We start from the raw sequence: 20,873 nt of genomic DNA on the forward strand, positions 1-20,873 counted from the left end.
GTTTGTCCTAAAGTCGTTTGCCCTACAGGCGTTGGCCCTACAGGCGTTTGCCCTACAGGCGTTTGCCCTAAAGGTGTTTGCACAAAATGTTTGATAATCACATTCGGACCAAGCTCCGGCATTTGCCCTAAAGGCAATTGCCCTTAAAGAAGTTTTCGACAGTCGTTTGCCCTGCAGGCGTTTGCCCTAAAAGTTTCCGAATTTTCAATAATCCGAAAATGAATGCTTGCCAGCGTTCGCCCTACAGTCGTTTGCCCTAAAGGCATTTGCCCTAAAGTCGTTTGCCCTACAGGCGTTTACCCTACGAACCTTTTCGAAGATAGATGTCCTTACGTGTGTCGCCCCTGTTGACAAATGTTGGAACCATTCTCCAAATGAGTACAAAGTACAAAATTCACAAATTAGATGGCAGCACATACGGTTTGCTTTCCCAACGTTGAAGTCTAAGAATGCAGCTGTTAATTAAACCTTACAACAGATGGTGCGCCAATCTCAGTGACTGGATTGTATTTTTTAAATCATTTTTTTAACAGAGAGGTTGATGATGTAATATTTTCCCATGTGTGTGTGTGGGGGGGGGGGGGGGGTTGTTAACTAGCGAACGAATTAACTTAATTTAATATTGCTGCTATATATAAAAATAAGCGTTAACAAAAGGAGCTCACAAAATTGTATTACCCTTGCCTTCTGGAATTTTCACTTAAAGTCATCCTAAAAACGATGACCCTAAAATAATTTAAGGCAGAGGATTATGCATATGCATTTATAAAAACATTTTTAGTGTTTAAAAGTTACTGTTAAAATAGCCTCCGAGACCTTCATGCCTATTTTCAATTTTTATATAACATGTGCCTAACTGAATCTGTCGTTTTATTAATATGTTTGTAGAATGCGGTGAAAATACTTCCATCGAGAGAGTGCATATTTTGCTAATTCGCCCAGATCATCTATAGCTTAACCCCTAATAAGTTTTATGGGAACAAGTGAAGTAGGTATAATAAAAGACTGCTTTAATGTGTGACAGTCAATGAAATGTACAACTTTTCAAAATGCATTTAATCATATCATCCATATTGCCACAATATTTGAATGAATGTCATAGGTATGAGTGTAAACTAGGAACGATTTTGATATGTCGTGGAATGTACAATAATGAATTACGTAAAAGTATAATACACAATGAAAGATCATTAAATATAACTCTGTTTCATATGCTAATGAATCAGCATATTCGCAAAAAAAAGTGCAATTTTAGTTAACATATTTTCAAAACAATTAAACAAACAGAATTTACTGGAAAATATGTTATTCATAACTTAGTAGGAGCAAGTGACGTCTATTCACCATCACCTATGTTTAATAAATAAATACGTTATTTGTTATTTTTGTTTTGTCTCATTGCTATGTACATGCTGTGCTGAAAGACTATTACTTCTAGATTTCAATGACAGTTTTTCTTGAGCGCGCGGTGTATGCCATGTCTACGTGTCGTCTTTGAAATCGTACAAATTACTTGTAGTTTTTATTAGTTTAGTTTCATATTTTGACATGGTTAATGAATCAAAACAAAACATCAATTTGTATACAACCTCAGTACACATAACATGGTAATTGTATGGTTTCTCAGCCGTATTTATAGTTATATGCGATTACGTAATGGAAAAGGTGTTTTCGTGTATGCTGCTGAAAGAATTCACTCCTTAAAATTTTATTTATGTGCTATGTGATAAATGCCCCATTGTGATACTTATGAAGGCCCTACCCAGCAGCCTAGTATCGTGAGCTGGGGCGGTTTAGCATTGAGCTTGAAACCATTGTCAACAAATCCCACTCGCAGAAAGCAGTGCTTCACTTCTTTTTATTTCGTTCTTATTCATGGACACTATTACTAAAATTATTTATTACCGCGAATTGTAATTTTATTATAAGTATACATAAAGGTTTTTAATTTTTTAATAAGACATTTTTTTTGTGGCAGATATCTCAAAGAAAACAAAACCAGTAATTCGGTAGAATTCTATACGAGCCTCGTTGCCAAATTTAATGGACGCAAAATAATAAATTACCTACACATAGACACAGCGTAAATGTTACATGGCAGGACAAGATTCAAGAAAGGTTTAGCTTGGGAGAAGAATCCTTTAAAAAAATGTCAGGTAGGAGCCCTGGTTCAATACACAAGAAAGTCATTCGTAAAAAGATTCGACACTGCACAACTAGGCGTAAACTGGCTTACCAAGAAGATAGTCGGATGAAACTAAAACGGCGTGAACTCCAATCGACTAAACCAAATGTTAACTATGGATCTTCATCAGGGCAAGCTACGGATGTACAAGGGTGTGATCTTCCTGAAAATGAACTATTAAGTAAGTGTGAACATTACATCGCGTCACTGCAAGTCACTTTGGAAGAAGGAAGGAATATTGTGTAACAAACAAATATGCATACAATCCCGCAAGGAAAGTCGTTCTGTGTGCGGTGGACTAAAGTCACATTATTATTATTGAGAAATACCATTACATATCTTCATTATTTTATTTTGGGAATATAAGTGGAATCCACTATGGGAATATGGGAAATATTAAGGATAAATTCAGGGTTTTCTTTCGCTTAAAACAGAGCGAACAGCCAACTCTGGAAAGGCAGCCCATCAGGATATTACGAACTGTATGCGTACAAAGAAAAACCTGAAAGGCGGCCTTTCCGATGGGGCACAATTCAGGGTTTTCTTTCGCTTAAAAGAAAGCGAACAGCACACTCTGGAAAGGCAGCCCATCAAGATTTTACGAACTGTATGCGTACAAAGAAAAAACCTGAAAGGCGGCCTTTCCGATGGGGCACAATTCAGGGTTTTCTTTCGCTTAAAACAAGGCGAACAGCCAACTCTGGAAAGGCAGCCCATCAGGATTTTACGGACTGTATGCGTACAAGGAAAAAACCTGAAAGGCGGCCTTTCCGATGGGGCACAATTCAGGGTTTTCTTTCGCTTAAAACAAGGCGAACAGCCAACTCTGGAAAGGCAGCCCATCAGGATTTTACGGACTGTATGCGTAAAAGGAAAAAACCTGAAAGGCGGCCTTTCCGATGGGGCACAATTCAGGGTTTTCTTTCGCTTAAAACAAGGCGAACAGCCAACTCTGGAAAGGCAGCCTATCAGGATTTAAATAATTGTGTGTGTGCTCGAAAAAATCTGAAAGGCGCCCTTTCCAATGGGTCGCAATTCAGCGTCCCCGCTACAGACAACCCCAGGGACCCGTCCCCGAAGGTCCCGCGGTGGCTATGGATCTCCCTCAACCACCTACTCCGTGAAAAATAGTTCTGCTATCTCTGGTGGTATATGTCTCTCCAAATCCTCGAGCGTGGACATCTCCATCATGTTGGGGAGACCTGCAGAACAATACATAGTTCAAACATATGCAGTCGCTACCGCATAAAACAGATAACCTGAAATGAAATTACGTTAACGTTTTTAAAAAGAGAAAATAAAATACGTTAACTTTTTTTTTAAAGAGAAAAGAAATATATTTCAAATGCATGAAAATTAAATTATGTAAACGTGTGTAAAAGAAAATTAAATTACGTAAATGTGTGTAAAAGAGAAAATAAAATACGTTAACATTTGTAAAAAAGAAAATAAATTACGTTAACATATGTAAAAAAAGAAAAATAAATTACGTTAACGTTTGTAAAAGAAAAATAAATACGTAAACGTTGGTAAAAGAGAAATTAAACTACGTAAACGTTTGTAAAAGAGAAAATAAATATATATGTAAATTGTATGAAAATGAAATGTGTAAAAGAGAAAACAAATTATGTAAACGTGTTTAAAAGAGAAAATAAAATATGTTAACATTTTAAAAGCAATCCACCCTGAAGTGACATACCTATAGGTTATTCTCCACGTGCAATGGTGTTGGGTTGGAACTCACCGAGGGGTGGGAGGATCAGAGCACGCTAGGCCACCCCCTCGGGGATGACAGTACGCAGAAGCATAGCTGAACGTAACGTAAGGGAATGGCTAATCGTGGACCGGGGAAAGGCGTAGGTCTTTATGTCCCCAAGGTAGAGTGCTGGCACCGTCTTCAGAAAGCCAACGCTTATCATCTCCTGAAGACAATGCTACTGCGGAGGGAGAGAGGTAGTGATCAGGGCTGGTAAATAGAGCCCCCCTTAAGGAGGAGAAGGGAGGGGACAATAGGCCTATTGTTAACATGGCATGTGGGTAATCAAATAATTCGTCTGCTGGTGGCCGGAATCTTGTTGTCGTCTGCTGGTGGCCGCCATCTTGTTGACGTCCGGCATTTTTTTTCCAAAGCTTGAAGGTAGGTTGTGCAAGTGGTTTATACAAACAACCTGGCGGTAGCGGGGATTCGATCCGGGAGACACGATTATGTCGAGTTTAGAAAGCAGAGACTTTCGACACTACTCTAATAGGTCAGTTGAAGATAAAAGAAATAAATAAGGAATATAATATAACAACGTATGTCTTTAAGGCAATAGTACGATCTATGTTTAAATTTAAAAATTGAAGCCACCGTCATAAATTCTATCTCTCACTCCCAGAGGGTGCCATATTAAAAAAAAAAAAAGGGTGTCAACTGTTGTAATATGCTGGGACTCGTTCCTTTACATGCACCGTGTGCACAAGCAATGCACTATTTCCCCCGCCATCTGGGATAAGCTTATCGTCTGCTAGGACTCATTCCTCTATACGCACAAAGCGCACCAATAAAGAAGAAGGCGAATGTCAGCGCCATTATGCGCATCCAGAAGCGGATCCAGGGGGGGGGGGGGGGGCCACGGGGGCACGTGCCCCCCCAGAAGGTTAAAAAATGCACGGGATAAATTAGTGCATGAAATAAATTTTTGTGTAATTTAATGAAAATACGTTCATGTAGTTTACATTTTACGGTATTTATTCATTAGAGCCGCACATCGAAGTTACTTCTAATAATCGATAATCTGGATTCAAGGTAGTACACGTAGTTCCAGCTAACGCCGCCAGGGTTTACTAGGAACTGTTGGGAACGGCCAATAATTTTCCAGGATCCAGGCAGAAGGGATTGTATCTATAACCAAGGGCTTAGTGAGTTATCATCTCACCCAACAGCATTTTAGTATTTTTATTTATGCGTTAGTTTATATTTAGTGTTTTTAATGCAGTGCTGTCAAGATGAATAGTAAGAAAAAGAAGAGACAACTGGGCTTGGATTCTTTTTTCTGCAAAAAATCGAAGGTAAGTGAATCCCAAAATTATACTTATAGGGCTGTGTATGTACTTATTTTCATTGTGAGACTTTGCAATAACAATAATTAGGTACTATCTAAGTTCATACCCGCGAAACGTAATCACTATGATGAACTGAAAATTAATTTTAAGAAAAGCCCCTCGAAGTAATGGGGTTTGATTGGCGCTGTTTTAAAGTAACGACGCCAATTAATTAGGGCATGATTTTAAGTGTAGCGCAAATATAGATTCAAAGTAGTGCTGTTTTCTTTTATGATAATGTTTGTTTCTGTGCGCACAAAATATCAAAATCATGTGTGTAGTTAATACAATGCGACAAATAAATGTGACGAATCAATTAACAATATATTTCCTTTATAGCTATTCGCTTCCTTCATTTTCATTCCGTGTTCAGCCAATGTTTACAGTACGCCACTCCATCTACCACATCAGTAACAGCTCTGGTGAGAAAAACAAGAAGCTTTCAGCGCAATTTTACCTCACGCTACCAGATCGCGCTGGGGTGTCATTTTATTTCAGATACACATTTAGAAAGCAGATGCGGGAATTACATTAACAGGCGTATTAATTAATTAAAGTAAACAGAAGTAAATTAATAAAGCAATCATTTTTTTACTTTTTATTGCTTCTTTATTAAAAACTGTTATTTTGAATTCCGTTATTTTTTGTTAAAATATTTAATTTGCGCCTACTTAGGAATGTTGGCCCAAAACCCAAGTGGCCCAAGCCGTTATTATGTGAACAATGTGGAACGCGAATGTTTTTAAATTTAATTTCAGGCTATTCAAAATTTAATGTAATGTGCTTAACATGTCTTTCGATATAAATTAGTTTTGTAAATTAATTTAAACGGGGGAAAGGGTTTTGATTTAAATGGTAGTCAGTTATCATTTACCTAATAGAAAAACGAATTATTTTGATTAACATGCACTTTTATGGAAAAACATATTTGATTAGAGCTGTTTTAAAGAACGCTCTGTTTTCTTGAAATGGGTTAGAATTAGAGCATTACTTCAAGAGGCGGCTGTATACAAAAATCAAGCCATTTAATTGAAACATTTTTTTAAACTGTGGTTAGCCTTAAAATGCTCTGTACCACATTTTGATTCTCGGTTCAAAACTAAACTTGAATTTCATTGTTGTGTTTTATTTTTAGGGCATAGTAGAAGAATCAGAGAAGCACGAAGTACTGTCAGAACCAATTTCCTCCAAACCCTCGAATAAACAGGATGAGATTAAGCCTACAACTTCCTCTTCTTTGTCTACTAGTTCTCAATCTACTTTAAGTAAAACAGACCTGATTAGTAGTGAAGTGCCGGTGCCAGCAATTTCGTGGAAATATTATGACTTTGGATATCTTTTGGACAGTGAAAGTGTTTCAATTTCACTATCAAAGGAAGATATATACCAATGGATGAAGAACTCGTGGGTACCTCCAACTGACTACAACTTTCCTTTGATTCTTGAGGGAAAAAAGAATAGGTCGTTTCAGTATAACTGGTTGAAACTCTATCAATGGCTCGCGTATAGCAAAAAGCTTAACGGAGGATTGTGTTAAAGTTGCGTACTCTTTGGACGATCTGAGGGTGGTACGAATGATGTTCATTTAGGTAAACTGGTTGTAGAGCCTTTCAAAAAGGCAACAGAAACTTTAAAACATTATTCGAACACCAAATACCATAAAGCAAATGTAGTAGCAAGCCAAAATTTTGTAATGGTGATGGAGGGAAAATCTCATGATGTGATTTGTCAAATTAGAAGTGCAGAAAAGGCTCTTGTCGAAGTAAACAAAAAGAAATTGATACCTATAATAAAAACGGTAATTTTTTGTGGTGTCCAAAATATTCCACTTAGAGGACACAGGGATGATGGAGACTTAAAAACAGAGCAGTCATCCTATGGAGAAGGGAATTTTAGGGCTTTATTGAAGTTTCGAGTGGATGCTGGAGACAAGGACCTATTGTCACATATAGAGTCATGTAGCAAAAACAGCACTTATAAAAGCAAGACCACTCAAAACGATATAATCCAGTGTTGTGGTGAGGTAATAACAGACAAAATTGCATCTAACATCAAGAATGCAGTATATTTTAGCTTGATTGTTGATGAAACAACAGATAATTCTATTAAGGAACAAGTGTCTGTCTGTATTCGCTATTACGACCTTGTTACTTATTCCATTAAAGAAGACTTTATAAGGTTTGTTGACGGTGTAGACCTCACTGGAGAAAACTTTTGCCGTACAGTATTAGGAGAACTTGCCAAATTGAACCTGGACATTCATAACTGTCGTGGACAAACATTTGACGGCGGGTAAAATATGAGTGGAAAGTTTAAAGGCATTCAGGCTAGAATAATGCAGCTAGAGCCGCTGGCCCTCTACACTCACTGTGCTAATCACAGACTTAATTTGGCTGTAAGTAAAGCTTGTACTGTGCCCAGCATAAGGAATGCTGTAGGGGTGATTTCTTCAGTAGCAAACATTTTTCGTGAATCCGCTGGGAGAATTCATGCATTAGACTAAGAAATGGGAGACAAGCTGAAGAAAGGGAAACATACTCTCAAGGAACTGTGTGAAACAAGATGGATTGAACGGCATGATGCTGTACTTACCTTTCTAGAGGCTCTCCCTGTCTTACCATCAGTAATAAAAGAAATAGCCCAAAAATCATCTCAAGGGAGCAATGCATTTGCATTGATACATTGCATACTATCATCGGAGTTTATCATCTCTGTTGTTGTTCTAGGCGATATTTTAGGGATCACTTTACCCCTGTCTCGAAAGTTACAGGCTGAGTACATGGACGTATTCAGAGCAATGCAACTAGTCAGTGACACAATATCAAGCATCCAAGAGCATCGACATCACAGCAACTAAAAGTTTAAAACTATCTTCGGAAAATGTGAAGAGCTAGCTCATGATCTAGGGACTAGGATCAAAAAGCCAAGGGTAGTGCAATTGCAAAGAAACCGATCAAATGTTGAGGCAGAGTCTGATGAAGAGTATTTTCGAATCAGTATTTACATACCATTCTTAGATTATCTAATCTGCGAACTCTCTTCCAGATTTCCAAAATCACAAATGACGCGAATTTCCGAACCAAACAAACTTATGTCACCAGACTTTGGAGAGGACTTCAAAGATTCTGTTCTGCGTGGAGTTCAGCTTTACCGGGATGATTTACCTTGTTTTTCTGCTGTGAAGGGAGAGCTGAATATTTGGAAACAAATGTGGTTATCTAAGCCCGATGATATGCCAAAACATTCTGCTCAAGCATACAAACAGGCAACAGATTTGCCAAATCTAAGAATACTTTTTCAGATCATCTGCACTCTCCCAGTCACATCCAGTACAGCAGAACGTTCATTTTCAACACTAAGGCGACTTAAAACATACCTAAGAGCCACAATGACTGAAGAGAGGTTAAACGGACTAGCACTACTACACATACACCAAGATCTTGTATCTTTGAAGACAGCTGAGGAAGTTCTTGAGGTGTTTGCCAGAAAACATAAAAGAAAAATATCCCTAAGACTAGATTAAATTACTATGTTTATGTAAGAATTAAACTACTCTTGTATAATTTATTGATGTCCTTATTATTTTATTAAACATATAAGTTTTATAAAACTGTAAATGGTATTTATATGGCTACCCGTTAACATTAAAAGAAAATTCTCTTGGAGCTTCACCCAACGCCGGTTTTTTTTTGGGAAGGGGGGGGGGAATACAGACTCCCAGTGCCCCCCCCCCCCCCCCAGAAGTCAATCCTGTACCCGCCCCTGTGCGCATCTAAAAGAATCGAGGAATATTTCATGGGCTCTAGAAGGGAACTGGACTGCTGAATTATTTCGTGTTTATAAAATAAAGAATACGTACCCACGAACGTATTTTCTGGAAGACACGGATGGTAAACAAATTTCAGTTGCATTTTACCAAGTATAAATACAAAAAACTAGGTTCCCAGACACTTTTCTCGTCGAAAAAGTGTTCCAACGTAAAAAGGGAAAGGCCTTAGTTGTTGGCTCTTCCATGGACCTGAGTTAGATTCGTGGATTGATGACATATATATATTTTGAAACATTAACTTTTTTGTGTGAATCAATTTTTGTGTAAATACAATTTCAGTTTAATTTTTTTATTTCTGTAAACTGTGTGGTGTGCATACGTGGAGCGGAGTGCCTCCTGGATACCTGTGTGACGTCCGGCGCGCGAATGGAGGTCCCCCTTTACACGCGTCCTTCCGCCTGACACGCCAAGTTTGGGGGGGGGGGGGGGGGGGGGTTCCATGCGACCACTGGGTGCCCTTCTGGCGCATCACGCGAGCCAGGCTGGGCTTGAAGTTTTTTCCTCTCGCCCCGGCGCACAAGCCGCCTCCAGGCTCCACCTGGGCTGTGAGACTCAGGAGCCAACTGAGAGGCCTGTCTGTCTATGTCTCTCACTCGCGGGCAAACTTTTGATTTATAAAAATATAAGAATACATTTTATTCAACTTTAAAGTTATTTATATTCACCTTCAAAGTGTTTTTAAATAGAAAGATTACTCTAAGTAATTATTTCATGTTCAACTTTCAACTTTTTTTAAGAACATTTTTTAGACAATTTGGAAATTTAGCTTTCATACTTAAGAATAAATAAATCTTCGTTAGTTTCTTCAAACTTATAAAAAAAACGCACATAAAAATAGATTTTTCTTTTTCCATTTTTTTTTTAAATTTTGAAATTTATTTGTTGTACATATACATTCTACATTTGTGGGTATTAAATACACTGTTTTTTTTTCTTCTTGACAAAACTTTAACAGTTTTTTCACAAAACATTTACATCTTATTACAAAACTTTCACAATATTTTTTTTTACAAAACTTTTACCCTAAAAAACGTTACCTGCGTTTAGTACACTAAACAATTTCATCGCCTACACAGTAAAAAAATTACATTAAATTAAAAAAATCTAAATTACACATTAGAGGAGTCTATTTTTTTAATTTATTTCTAAAACCAGCTTGATTATTGAGGTGCTGTAGTGGTGTAAAGTCACACTCTTACTGTCCTATATTGCAAGACACGTCACAAAGGTCTCGGATACACATACTCGATTCTATATGAGCCCATTCCTAGTCGTTTTGCTTGATTTCATCGCGTCGAAACTTGTGCATTAATAATTTCATTTTATAAAGGCAGGGTATAACGTTTGAATTTTGTTGTTTTGGGCTGGTGTGAAGTTTTGTTTTTCATTTCATCCAACGAACACGGAAACTTCATTCCTGGTTGACACATATTGACTGAGCAGGCGCTGCTCACACAATCTTTGACTGTAACTGAAGCTTCTTCGTCAAACAGGTTATTTTTAATATGGAAATGTATGTTGTTAATACACCTCTTGACGTGATTCACGGCCTCTTCACCACCTGGTTGCTCGTAAAGGTACGTCACTTCATGTACCATGGAAAAGGTACATTGGAAAACTTGCGATAGGCTGACCGTTATGGACTGAAGTCCGTTATGCTTGTCAATTGTGGTGTACGTAATTGGTGTAGGCCTATACTCTTTGAAGATCGTACATGGGGACATCATGCACTTTGTGATTTGCACCTGACTTCCGCTTATACACGTCCGGTGACTCGAACCGTTACATCGCTCCGACCAGCGGAGTACTCTGTTCGAATCCGGGCGACGCAGTTCGTAAAAAAATGTGTCGCGCTCTCGCATTTCCACAAACGATTATTCTCGGCTTTGAGTGCACAGGTTCTATAGGGCACATGGGAGTACACTATTTAGATGGAGGTGATATACGTAGCAATCTTATGACTTACACGGTCTATCGTGCACAAAGTCACACTCATAAAATGGATCGGTGGAAATTACGGTGCGAACCTTTCCATTACAAAACTTAGTTTGTTTAACACGGTTTAACACGGTTTGAATTCAAGTACGCTACTCGTCTATGGCCGATAACTAATTCGCTGTAAATACTAATGTCCTCAGTTTGAAAGGGGTCTAGGTTTTCCTCACCTGTGATGGTGTCTTCGTCACTTGCCAAGCCACTGTCTGAACTGCTTCACCACGGAAGCGTTACATCGATGAAGGCTGTGCAAGTCGATGTCTGGTAAGAGGCCTGTTGTAACCCGACGGTTGTAGGCAAACGTTGGTTGATGCATTGAGCTGATGATGATGATGATGATGATGATGATGATGATGATGATGATGATGATGATGATGATGGAAGTGCTGCACGGGGCTCGATGCTGGTTATGCGCGCTGGACTAGACGCCTGGTCTGAGGTCGGCGTGGGTGCTGAACTAGGCCGGCCGCCGTTAAGGCCTAATATAATGTGACGTAAGAGCTGCCTCGTGGTCAAGTCTTCGTCGGTATCGTGACCGGATGATATATTGTGAGAATCAAACTGGCCCCACTGAATGCTGTGGGAATCGAACTAAGTCCGGTTTTGCGCACAGTCAAAGTCCGACTATATGCACCTACTGAGCTGATGCAGGTATAGGTAGGGATCTCGCTCGGTGTGGTAAACGCAGGTAACTGAAGGCTTCCGGGTCATCGGGTCGGTATTTATAGCCTAACTAGATGGGAGAGAGGAGGGATTACTTTTTCTTGGAGAAATAAAAAGGGTGGGGGTAGTGATGGGGATTTATTGCGAGAAAATAAAATTAATTTTAAGGGGGGGGGGGTGGTAGGAGGGGAATAAATTACAAGGAAAAAAATTAGTTGTGGTGATGGGTAAGAGGTGAAGGGGGGAAAATTTCCAAGAAAAAAAATAATTTGGGTATGGTGACGTGATGGTCAAGGTGGTTAGGGGATCAGCCTTCCAGCAGCAGCCATGGGGGAAGGATTGGTTGCCATTATTTTATTTTGTCCTCACCGGGTTTTAACCAAGGACTTCATGTCGTTGGTTCATTTTAAATAATATTTTAATAATTTGTAATTAAATATTTTTTTTATAAATTTTAAATATTTTCCAAATTTCTAGCATAAAAATTACGGATATTTAAGATGGCAGCCGTAACGAAAATTGCAACGGTGATGTCATGATTCAAAATGGCGGAAAGTTCTATAAAAAAAGTGGCAAAATTAAAATGGTGGAAAGTTCGAAAAAACTAAATGGTGGATCCAATATGGCCACCGGAATCAAGGTCAAAGGTCAAGGTTACCCGACATAGCCACCGTGACGTCATAATAAAAGATAGCGGTCGGAACCACAGCACCACAGCACCACACCCAGAACCCTGGGCTCGGATGAACATTTACCTACTACTCCGAATGGGTTTAGATTTTTATGATTTAGATAAAATTAAGTTTAAAAACTGATACACTGGCTTATTGCCAGTATTATACGACTATGGTACTTTTAATTGTGAAAGCAAACATTTTTTCTGGCGCATAGTGGGTTGTTTCGATGATTTAGGCTGTGATATTTGTTCTTTTAAAACACTACCTATAGCATATTGAAAATTGGTTTAGCACAAAATCATTTCTTTTGATTCCTTATGCTATTGCATGAAAACTCACACAAACAATTATTTTAATATAACAATTTGGAAAAATCTTTATCTAAAACATGGAAGGAGAATGCGACAATACTGTGGCTAAATTCTACACTCTAATAATCTTGCTAAAGTTATTTCAATTAATTGTATGTAACTTTAAGAAATTGTTTCTTTAAATATGGCTGAAATCATCTAATAATTTATACATCTTTCCAAGAAAAATAGTAATACAAATTTGGTACCTAAAAACTCAGAAATAGGCTGTTAAGATAAAAGAGTTTTGAAAAGTGTCCTAAAATTAATGTGAAATTTATTCAATTTCTTATGATTTGCATTCATAAAAAATCATTAAAATCTTATAAATAATTACTTTATCAAAATATTTATTCTCTTAAATGAGGCTGAAATGAACCCTAAACTATATTAAAAGTAGGTGGAGAGATGTGCTGAGAGAAAACAATAACAGTGTTACATGTGTTAAGGTCGGACAGATGGAGAAGCTGTGACACGTATAGAGGTAGATGGCGTGGCGCTCTGTGTGGCAGGTGCCGCAGCTTCCAGACTGCCAAGAGGACAGAGGTTTGCCGCATCCCCGGTTGCTCGGTGTCACCAGCCGCCCCCGGCACGCCGTCACCAGTGCGCCTGCCGCAGTTCCAGGGCGACACCTTCCGTCAGTTCATCGCCTATGTGTACACCGGCAAGGTACCAGCATGCTGCCTGTCCGCTACCTACCGCATGCACACCTATAACAGCTCTCCGTTCAGTTCTGCAGGACGTTGTTGATGTACATTATTGAAAGCCTTCACCTTAAGTCTCCTTTAACTTGCGCGTTCTTGTGTTTCCATTGGCTAGTAGATTCCCACCATGACAGATATTTAATACTAAGCTACAACCTGCAGAGTGAAATTTTTATTTTTTTGTTGCTTAATATGTTATTCAGCACAGTATCGTATAATCAGTGGGGTCAGTATTTTTGGACCTGCATAACATTTGTAGTTGTAGGTGGTCACACTCGTTAAGGGTCCCGCCTACCTGGGCACACATACGGTGTGCAGAGCTTCAGGAAAAACAACGCGATTTCAAAACTACTCAAGATATCCGAGTGGGGCCTATTTACGAATAGCGTTTAAGAGTTCGCTGAGGGCCGAAAAGTACTTTTAATTTCGGATTAAGTTTTTAAACTGTATTTTTAGAAGCGTTAAAATGCCTAAAACGCGTGTTTTCAGAGTAATTTTTAGGCATAAAACAATCAGGACAGATTCTTGAAAGCACTTAAGGGGCTTGCATAACACCTTTAACTTCATTTCTCCGCCATATAATGTTACGGTCACCGCTCAAATTTCACAGTTATCCTGTGACGACGAGACGAATGCGCGCCAGTTCAGAGACTTGCACTTGGAGGCTATACCGCGCTGGAAGCACCAGCGAGCGTCGCGCTTATCATTCCGCCTCACTAACACACATGCACCCCTGACGAGGCGGGCCCTTAATAATTCTGGAATGAACTGAGAACAAACAGTGTTCTTAACAGGTTCTAAACTACTGCTAAGTAAGGAAGGAATGGGAACACAAACACTGGTTCAGCCATTTAATTTTACGCAACAGGAATAAGTGAATGCCCAGGGCATGGAAAAAAAAGCTTAAAAATAATTAAATAGAATCAAAATTATTCAAGAATGCCCAGAAACCTGTAATTTGTAATACGAACCAAAGAAGGTGAAAATTTTGCGGTCCACAAAAAAGGTAGGGCCTAGATAATAGATCGTCAAAACACATAGTTTACACTGGGTAAGTTATCGTGGCTAATTATGGCATAGTAATATGAATGCACTTAAACAGAAAATATTCAGTTTGTCATTTGACGAAACCTCTACGATAGCAGCATACAGTCCAGTTAATGTGTTTACACTCAAATGCACCATTCAAGAACAAAAAACCGTACTAACATTCAAATGGAAATGATCTTGTTGTTTGGTCAGATGACAGTATATAAAAGAAACAGAGTATACTTTTTTATGAATTAAACTACACTGCTTTACTACCGTATAACAAACAATAGACACATCAGAAATTTCCCAATATTTTAACCAAAGTTTTTATAGTAATATGTATGCTTGTAAGGTAGGAGGTATATATGTGCATATTGGTAAATAAATAAAAATCGATATATTATGTATTCAGTTAGTGATATATCTGGTTGTTGGCACAAATTTTTCTATTCTGTATATTAATAAATAAAGTGATTGCTCTATAGGGATAGTACTCCTCTATATATTGATTATTAAATACTAGAAATGTTTGGTATTTTCAGAAGGCTTCGTTATATTTATTTGAGGACATTCAAGTATTATATTAAAATCTGTATATTTACCCAAATGGCAAGCCAGCCTTTTTTTGCAGAGATATAGTCATGCCTGCTGTAACTCCGTGGTATGTTTGGACTATTTTTAACTCTGTTATTGCTGACCCTGGTGGCACGAATAAATAGTTTAAGTAAGCAAGACACAAAGTTTTAAAAAATAAATTATTATGTATTCTACGCTCAAGATAGTATAACTTAGGCCTCACAGTTATGAACTTCACTAGCCAGCGATTAAAATTACCTGTAACTGACAAGTTTACACGAACCATGTAAAGAAAAGTAATTTACCGGCACATGTTATTAGTAAAACAAGTGGCACACTGATAATTGTAGAAACATTCATACATGCCAGTTTTTCTATTCAGACTTTAGCCTGAGCAGAATCACATGACCATTATAAGTTATTGTTATAATAACTCACTGCCTTAAGTGTACCTTTCTGTTATGTTAACCCCATACATAATTGATCCCTAATAAATAAACAAAAGTAAAATTACCAAAAGTTTAGAAAGAAAAATAAACATCTTCATCTAATTCGCCCTAACCACTGTCCACAGCTACCTACTCTACTTATGCATTGACCACCACCTCTTCAGCAGGCACCCTCGACAATCCGATGCATGCCATGATCGCAGCTTGGTCTGGGTGTGCACCGTGGTCTCGAGAGGTCTCTACTGTAGTACAGGCCCCAAGCCTTGTATCGGGCAACCTTAAGAAGAATGAACTGCACAGCCCATGCACATCCCTGTTTGATGCAGCCATGGGGAAATATCAGAAGCAGAATGAGTTCGTTTGGACGCGCGAGGTTTCCACGCGCTTCCAGATCCTCCAGAAAACATTTAACACCTGGAGGTTGAGGGAAATCATAATCCCCAAACACCTCAGCAAGGACTCTAAAGCATGCGTACTGCAGCCCTCCCAAAATAAAAACAAATAACAGCCTCCAAACTCACACCATTGCCAGCCTCGGGCCACTAGACACGGCGAGTTCACATTAAAATAGGAACTTAATCCTTGACATTATTTCTGGTTCCTCAAGTATTTATCATTTCAGGGAACCCAATACAGCTGACTAGAGAATATGGTTAGAGTTCATTTTGGATTTTGTTAATCTAATAAGTGCCTGGGTGTTTCATCACTTAAAGTTCTTCCAAATAAAAACCTCCTCTAAGTTTATTACCATCTCGATCCGAAAAGTAGTAGGTTCGTGGATAAATATCGCATATTCGCACCACATTAAAAATCTTGTGAGACCAATTGATATTATAGCTTAAGGAAAATAAACTCTTACCACTTACGATCCGAGCATGTTTTCCTTGTGCACCTGGTATAAATTCTCTCAAATATTGTAAGCTGTTGGTTCAATAGAATCTGCTATTAGGTATTATAATTTTAGGCATTTCATAACTTTAGGCTTTCCCATTTTAAGTTTTAGCCATTTGTAATTTCCTTGAGTCGACGGCTTTGTTAAAAAAAGATATATAAAATTGCAAACAAAGTGTTTCAAGATTAGCGCTATTACCTCACTGTTGGTAGAAAAATATTTTAATCTGTGTTTTTTCATTAAGGCCTGTAATGGTTTACTTTAAAATTATGTGCCCCTCTCTGATTGCAGATGCTTAAATGCATCAGATGCCTTCAACATATTAGTCCGGCAGAAATTGGCCGTTTTTTGCATGAAGTGAAATTTGGAGTCTATAGTTTTGTTTTAGGTGTCAAATGAAAGATATAAGTGTCTTGTAACAGAAAATGCTGGGTGACATCCGCTATCTGTTGAGCATTTTAAGATATTCAAAATGGTGGCCAATAGGGTGTAATATGTTCAGAACTTGTAATCAAATTATATGTATGTCAAATTTGGTATCAAAATATATGTTTTAGGGGCACTGAATCGAAATACTAGCCTATACACTGTGTAAAAATAAAAATAAAAACTAGCAGATAAGCAACATATTTGCGAAAATAAATGTGTACAATTTCGTAATTCCTCAATTTATATTTATGTTGTTAATTTTTCTTGTATAAATAGACATGTTTAGTGGCTCCATACTTGAAACTTGGCTATACATCATATTTCAGGCGTATGTCAGAAAGGAGAAGAAACTTGAAAAAGTGTGATGAGTAAATTCTAAAGCTCAAAAAATAAACATTAGTGATAGCTATACATAATAATATTCTTACAAACATGTAATGTCTTTCAGATATTACATTAATGAATAGGATATTGAATTATTGAACAAGATTTAAATAACTTAGATATATCATCGGTCATATACCTAAAAGTATTCTCACAACAAAGAAATTAACAAATTCATATTAACACTATAAGACCATTAAATCATATATATACTAAGCAAGTATATTCTTACAATAACTTAAGATGGGTTATTGCATTCCAAATCTCTGCAGGCATAGAACAATGTGCAAGTAAGTCTTGAAGAATAGCAACTACACTTTGAAGATTTGCAAGGAGTCAGTTTTGTACAGCCACATTTCACCAGCTTCAAAATAGATTCAGGGGCGTAAGCAATCCCGTCTGGAACTGCAACAGGAACGAGTGATTTGTTCGCCACATCCTTTGACCAGCCATATTCTACTGGATCTAAGGTTGTAAGTTCAGGTTTGTTTGCTGATCGCCAGATACAAGATTGAAAAAGTGCGCGTTTCACATTTTCAAGAATTGATGCAGCAGTTGGGGGAAGTGTAGGAAGGTTTGGAGCAGTGACAGAACCTGTAATAGCTTTGCTCGCCCAAACTTTTACACGGGTTTCTGACATTGTTTTACATCCACGTATACTATAGCACGCCGATATGAAGCTTGTTGCCTGATCTGTAACATAATTCATTTCTGCTCTCTCATCTCCAAGCAAGGAGAGCGATAACCCTGACCTTTAAAACTTTGCCTTTACCTATCCCAATGTATTACGCCACAGTGTCACATCCCGAAAGTGCATGTACAGCTAAAAGTTCTGAAATGATTGAAGAATGTTTTTTTACGGTCTCTCCAATATCCACAACTGTCATTTCTTGTACTGGTGATTCCATTAACACGCAAGCGGAGACATTGTACTGTTGATAGTAATGCAATTGAAGAACAAATACATCAGTGTCATCTGATACAATGTATATGACTTTAGGGTTCTTCGTGTGCTGTGTACAAATCCTCTCGATTCTGGATGACACGACCAGGAAATATTTGATAAGGTGTTTTGTCCAACCCAGTTATAACAAGTTTGTTTATTACATCTTTGTGAAATGATTTGTCTTTACAGAGATCTTCACAAATCAGTCCAACCAACTGATTTTAGTTTCCAGTAACTGTTAGAACAACTTTTTGGGTTGGAAGTGGTGTATTTTCTGTGAGTTTATACACTCGACTATCAGATGAAGATCTTGTCCCCCTAGTTGTGGATTTTATACTGTAGTCATAGTACCGATCGAATATTAGGTATACCTCACTTCTATCCAACTTTAATTTAAGTAGATGCTTGAGATTTGAGATAAGTGTAGTGATTGTCCCTTGGTTTGGCCAGTGAACAGTTCACAAAAGAGCCATTCCATCTATAATTATTATATTCCGTTTGGGTATCGTTCTAGTAGACACACTTACTTTTTTAAGCATTGATTTTGCTTTACCTATGCGCATTTCTCCTTCCTCGGTAAACATTGATGTTGGAACATGTGAAAGCTCATGATAAAGTGTTTTGCCAATATCTAATTCACGAGAACTTGCCTGTATTCCAATAATCCTTGAATAGATAACGTTAGGATATGGTATGTTTTTTGAATTTTTCACAACACATTTTTTTTTTATCAGCCATGGAAACCACTTTCTTTGCAATTGTCTTGTGAAAATTTTCAGGTAAACCTTTTTCGAACTCTTTCATCTGTGCAAGTCCAATTTCTAGAGAATAATCTACATTCACCTCTGCTCAAGCAACTTTTCCACTCACTATATTTAACAGTCCATCCGCATGTTGTGTTGCATTAAGAGGATTGATGCACTAAAGAATGCAAGTATTCAAGTGTGCCTGCATGTAAGAGCGTGCAAGTATGCGAGTGTGCAATTGTGCAAGTATGCAAGGATGCTAGTGTGCAAGTATGCAATTGAGCAAGCACGCAAGTTGCAAGTATGCAATTGTGTAAGAATGCAAATGTGCAAGTATGCAAGTGTGCAAGTATGAAAGTGTGCAAGCTTGCAAATGTGCAAGTGTGTTTTCATTTTTCCTTGCTCTTTTTGGAGATCTCAAGGGCACTTCTTCTTGGCGCTTCCTCTTGCGATGTCGTTCCAGCTGTGTCACTGAAAGTATGTTGATACATAAGTCTTGTGGCACTTCACAGTCAATTCACTTGTTACAGCTATTTTTTCTTCTAGCACATTGTAGAGATTATCGTTGTATACTTTACTGCATTTTATAATAGTCTGAATTCTTTTATCACCACTTTCAATAAGTCTTTCATTGTAGTTTTCACAATAAAATTTCCAGTCAAACAGGCATTTTTCTGTCATTTTCTTCTCTAATTTACTTCACATTACACTTGCAAGAATGAAAAAGTATTAGCCAATTCCTTCCATCATGCATGATCCACAAAAAAACTATGTTCATGCCACAGCAACTGGAAGAGTTACATTTTATACTAATATTCACATGTCATTAGACATAAATTTAAAAAAAATCCGGCATACATATTGAATATGTAATTAAATAAAATTTTACACGATATCTAAACACATATTTTGATTCAGCACCCTTGAAAACATGTATTTTGTTTCCAAAAATTACCATAATATGTTTGTATTGCAATTTTTCAAAATATAACACCATATTGGCCGCCATCTTGAATATATTAATTTTCTCAACATATAGCCAATGTCACCCGGCATTTCCTGTTACTAGACATAATAATCTTTCATTTAAGACCAAAAACAGAACTATAGAACACTTTTCCAACCCATACCTCAGTTCTGCCGGACTATATGTTTCATCCCTTCAGTAACAAGCTCTGCACTCTTCTTCTTGTCTGGAACAGCGTAAGCATGCTTCGAGTATGTATCTATTGCTGTCAGAATATATCTAAAATCATTATTTGCATAATAATAAGGCTGCTTTGCAATTAGATTTATCTCTAAAAGTTCGTCAATGCCATAAATTATTACCCTTTTGCAAGGAAAGATCCTATGTGCACATTTTTGAATTTAAAATGCATTCTTGCACCAAATTGTAATTTTTTAACAGGGTTACTACTCATTTTGCAGTATAGTCTGCTTTACCATTTCTTCTCAATAAATAATCGACATTATCTATTTTGTGTGTTTTCTATTCCCAGATTGTTGTAAAGCTAACATTAATGATCGACCAACTGATTAACACAGTCCCAAATAAAGTATTCTTTCTGGATTTTAAATTTAATTTTTGAACAATTACACTGCCCTGCTGTGTACCAGTGTCCGAAAAATAGTCTTTAATAATGCCGAAATTTGTATGTTCAAAGTTTTATATCGATTGCAGGCAGGATCATTTCTTTTAAAACATTCACTTGTAAACTCCAGTAAATGTTTGTTTTGATGCAATGCAACTTCTGAATATAACTTTCGCTTTTTCAAAAACAGCTGTTCTTGTAAGCCAGGGACAGTCTCGATAAACTCAATATCAATGAGAGTTTTATTATTACGATAAAAAACACCTTCTTGTTTCCTAAGAACGAGCGATGACTGTGTTGCAAATTCCGTAGATCGTATCATTTAACATCGAGTTGAACC

At 37.6% G+C, this 20,873-nt stretch overlaps 1 protein-coding gene across 1 annotated transcript in view; it reads left to right on the forward strand.

Annotated features, from left to right (window-relative positions):
* LOC134527278 (uncharacterized) overlaps nucleotides 1-20,873 on the forward strand; it is a 466,201-nt gene that overhangs the window by 181,524 nt on the left and 263,804 nt on the right. The window contains exon 3 of the mRNA XM_063359815.1: nucleotides 13,296-13,452. Within this exon, the coding sequence (XP_063215885.1) occupies nucleotides 13,296-13,452 (157 nt within the window). The remainder of the gene's footprint in view (nucleotides 1-13,295; nucleotides 13,453-20,873) is intronic.

The sequence above is a fragment of the Bacillus rossius genome, chromosome 1 (assembly GCF_032445375.1).
Source record: "Bacillus rossius redtenbacheri isolate Brsri chromosome 1, Brsri_v3, whole genome shotgun sequence".
Taxonomy (NCBI): domain Eukaryota; kingdom Metazoa; phylum Arthropoda; class Insecta; order Phasmatodea; family Bacillidae; genus Bacillus; species Bacillus rossius.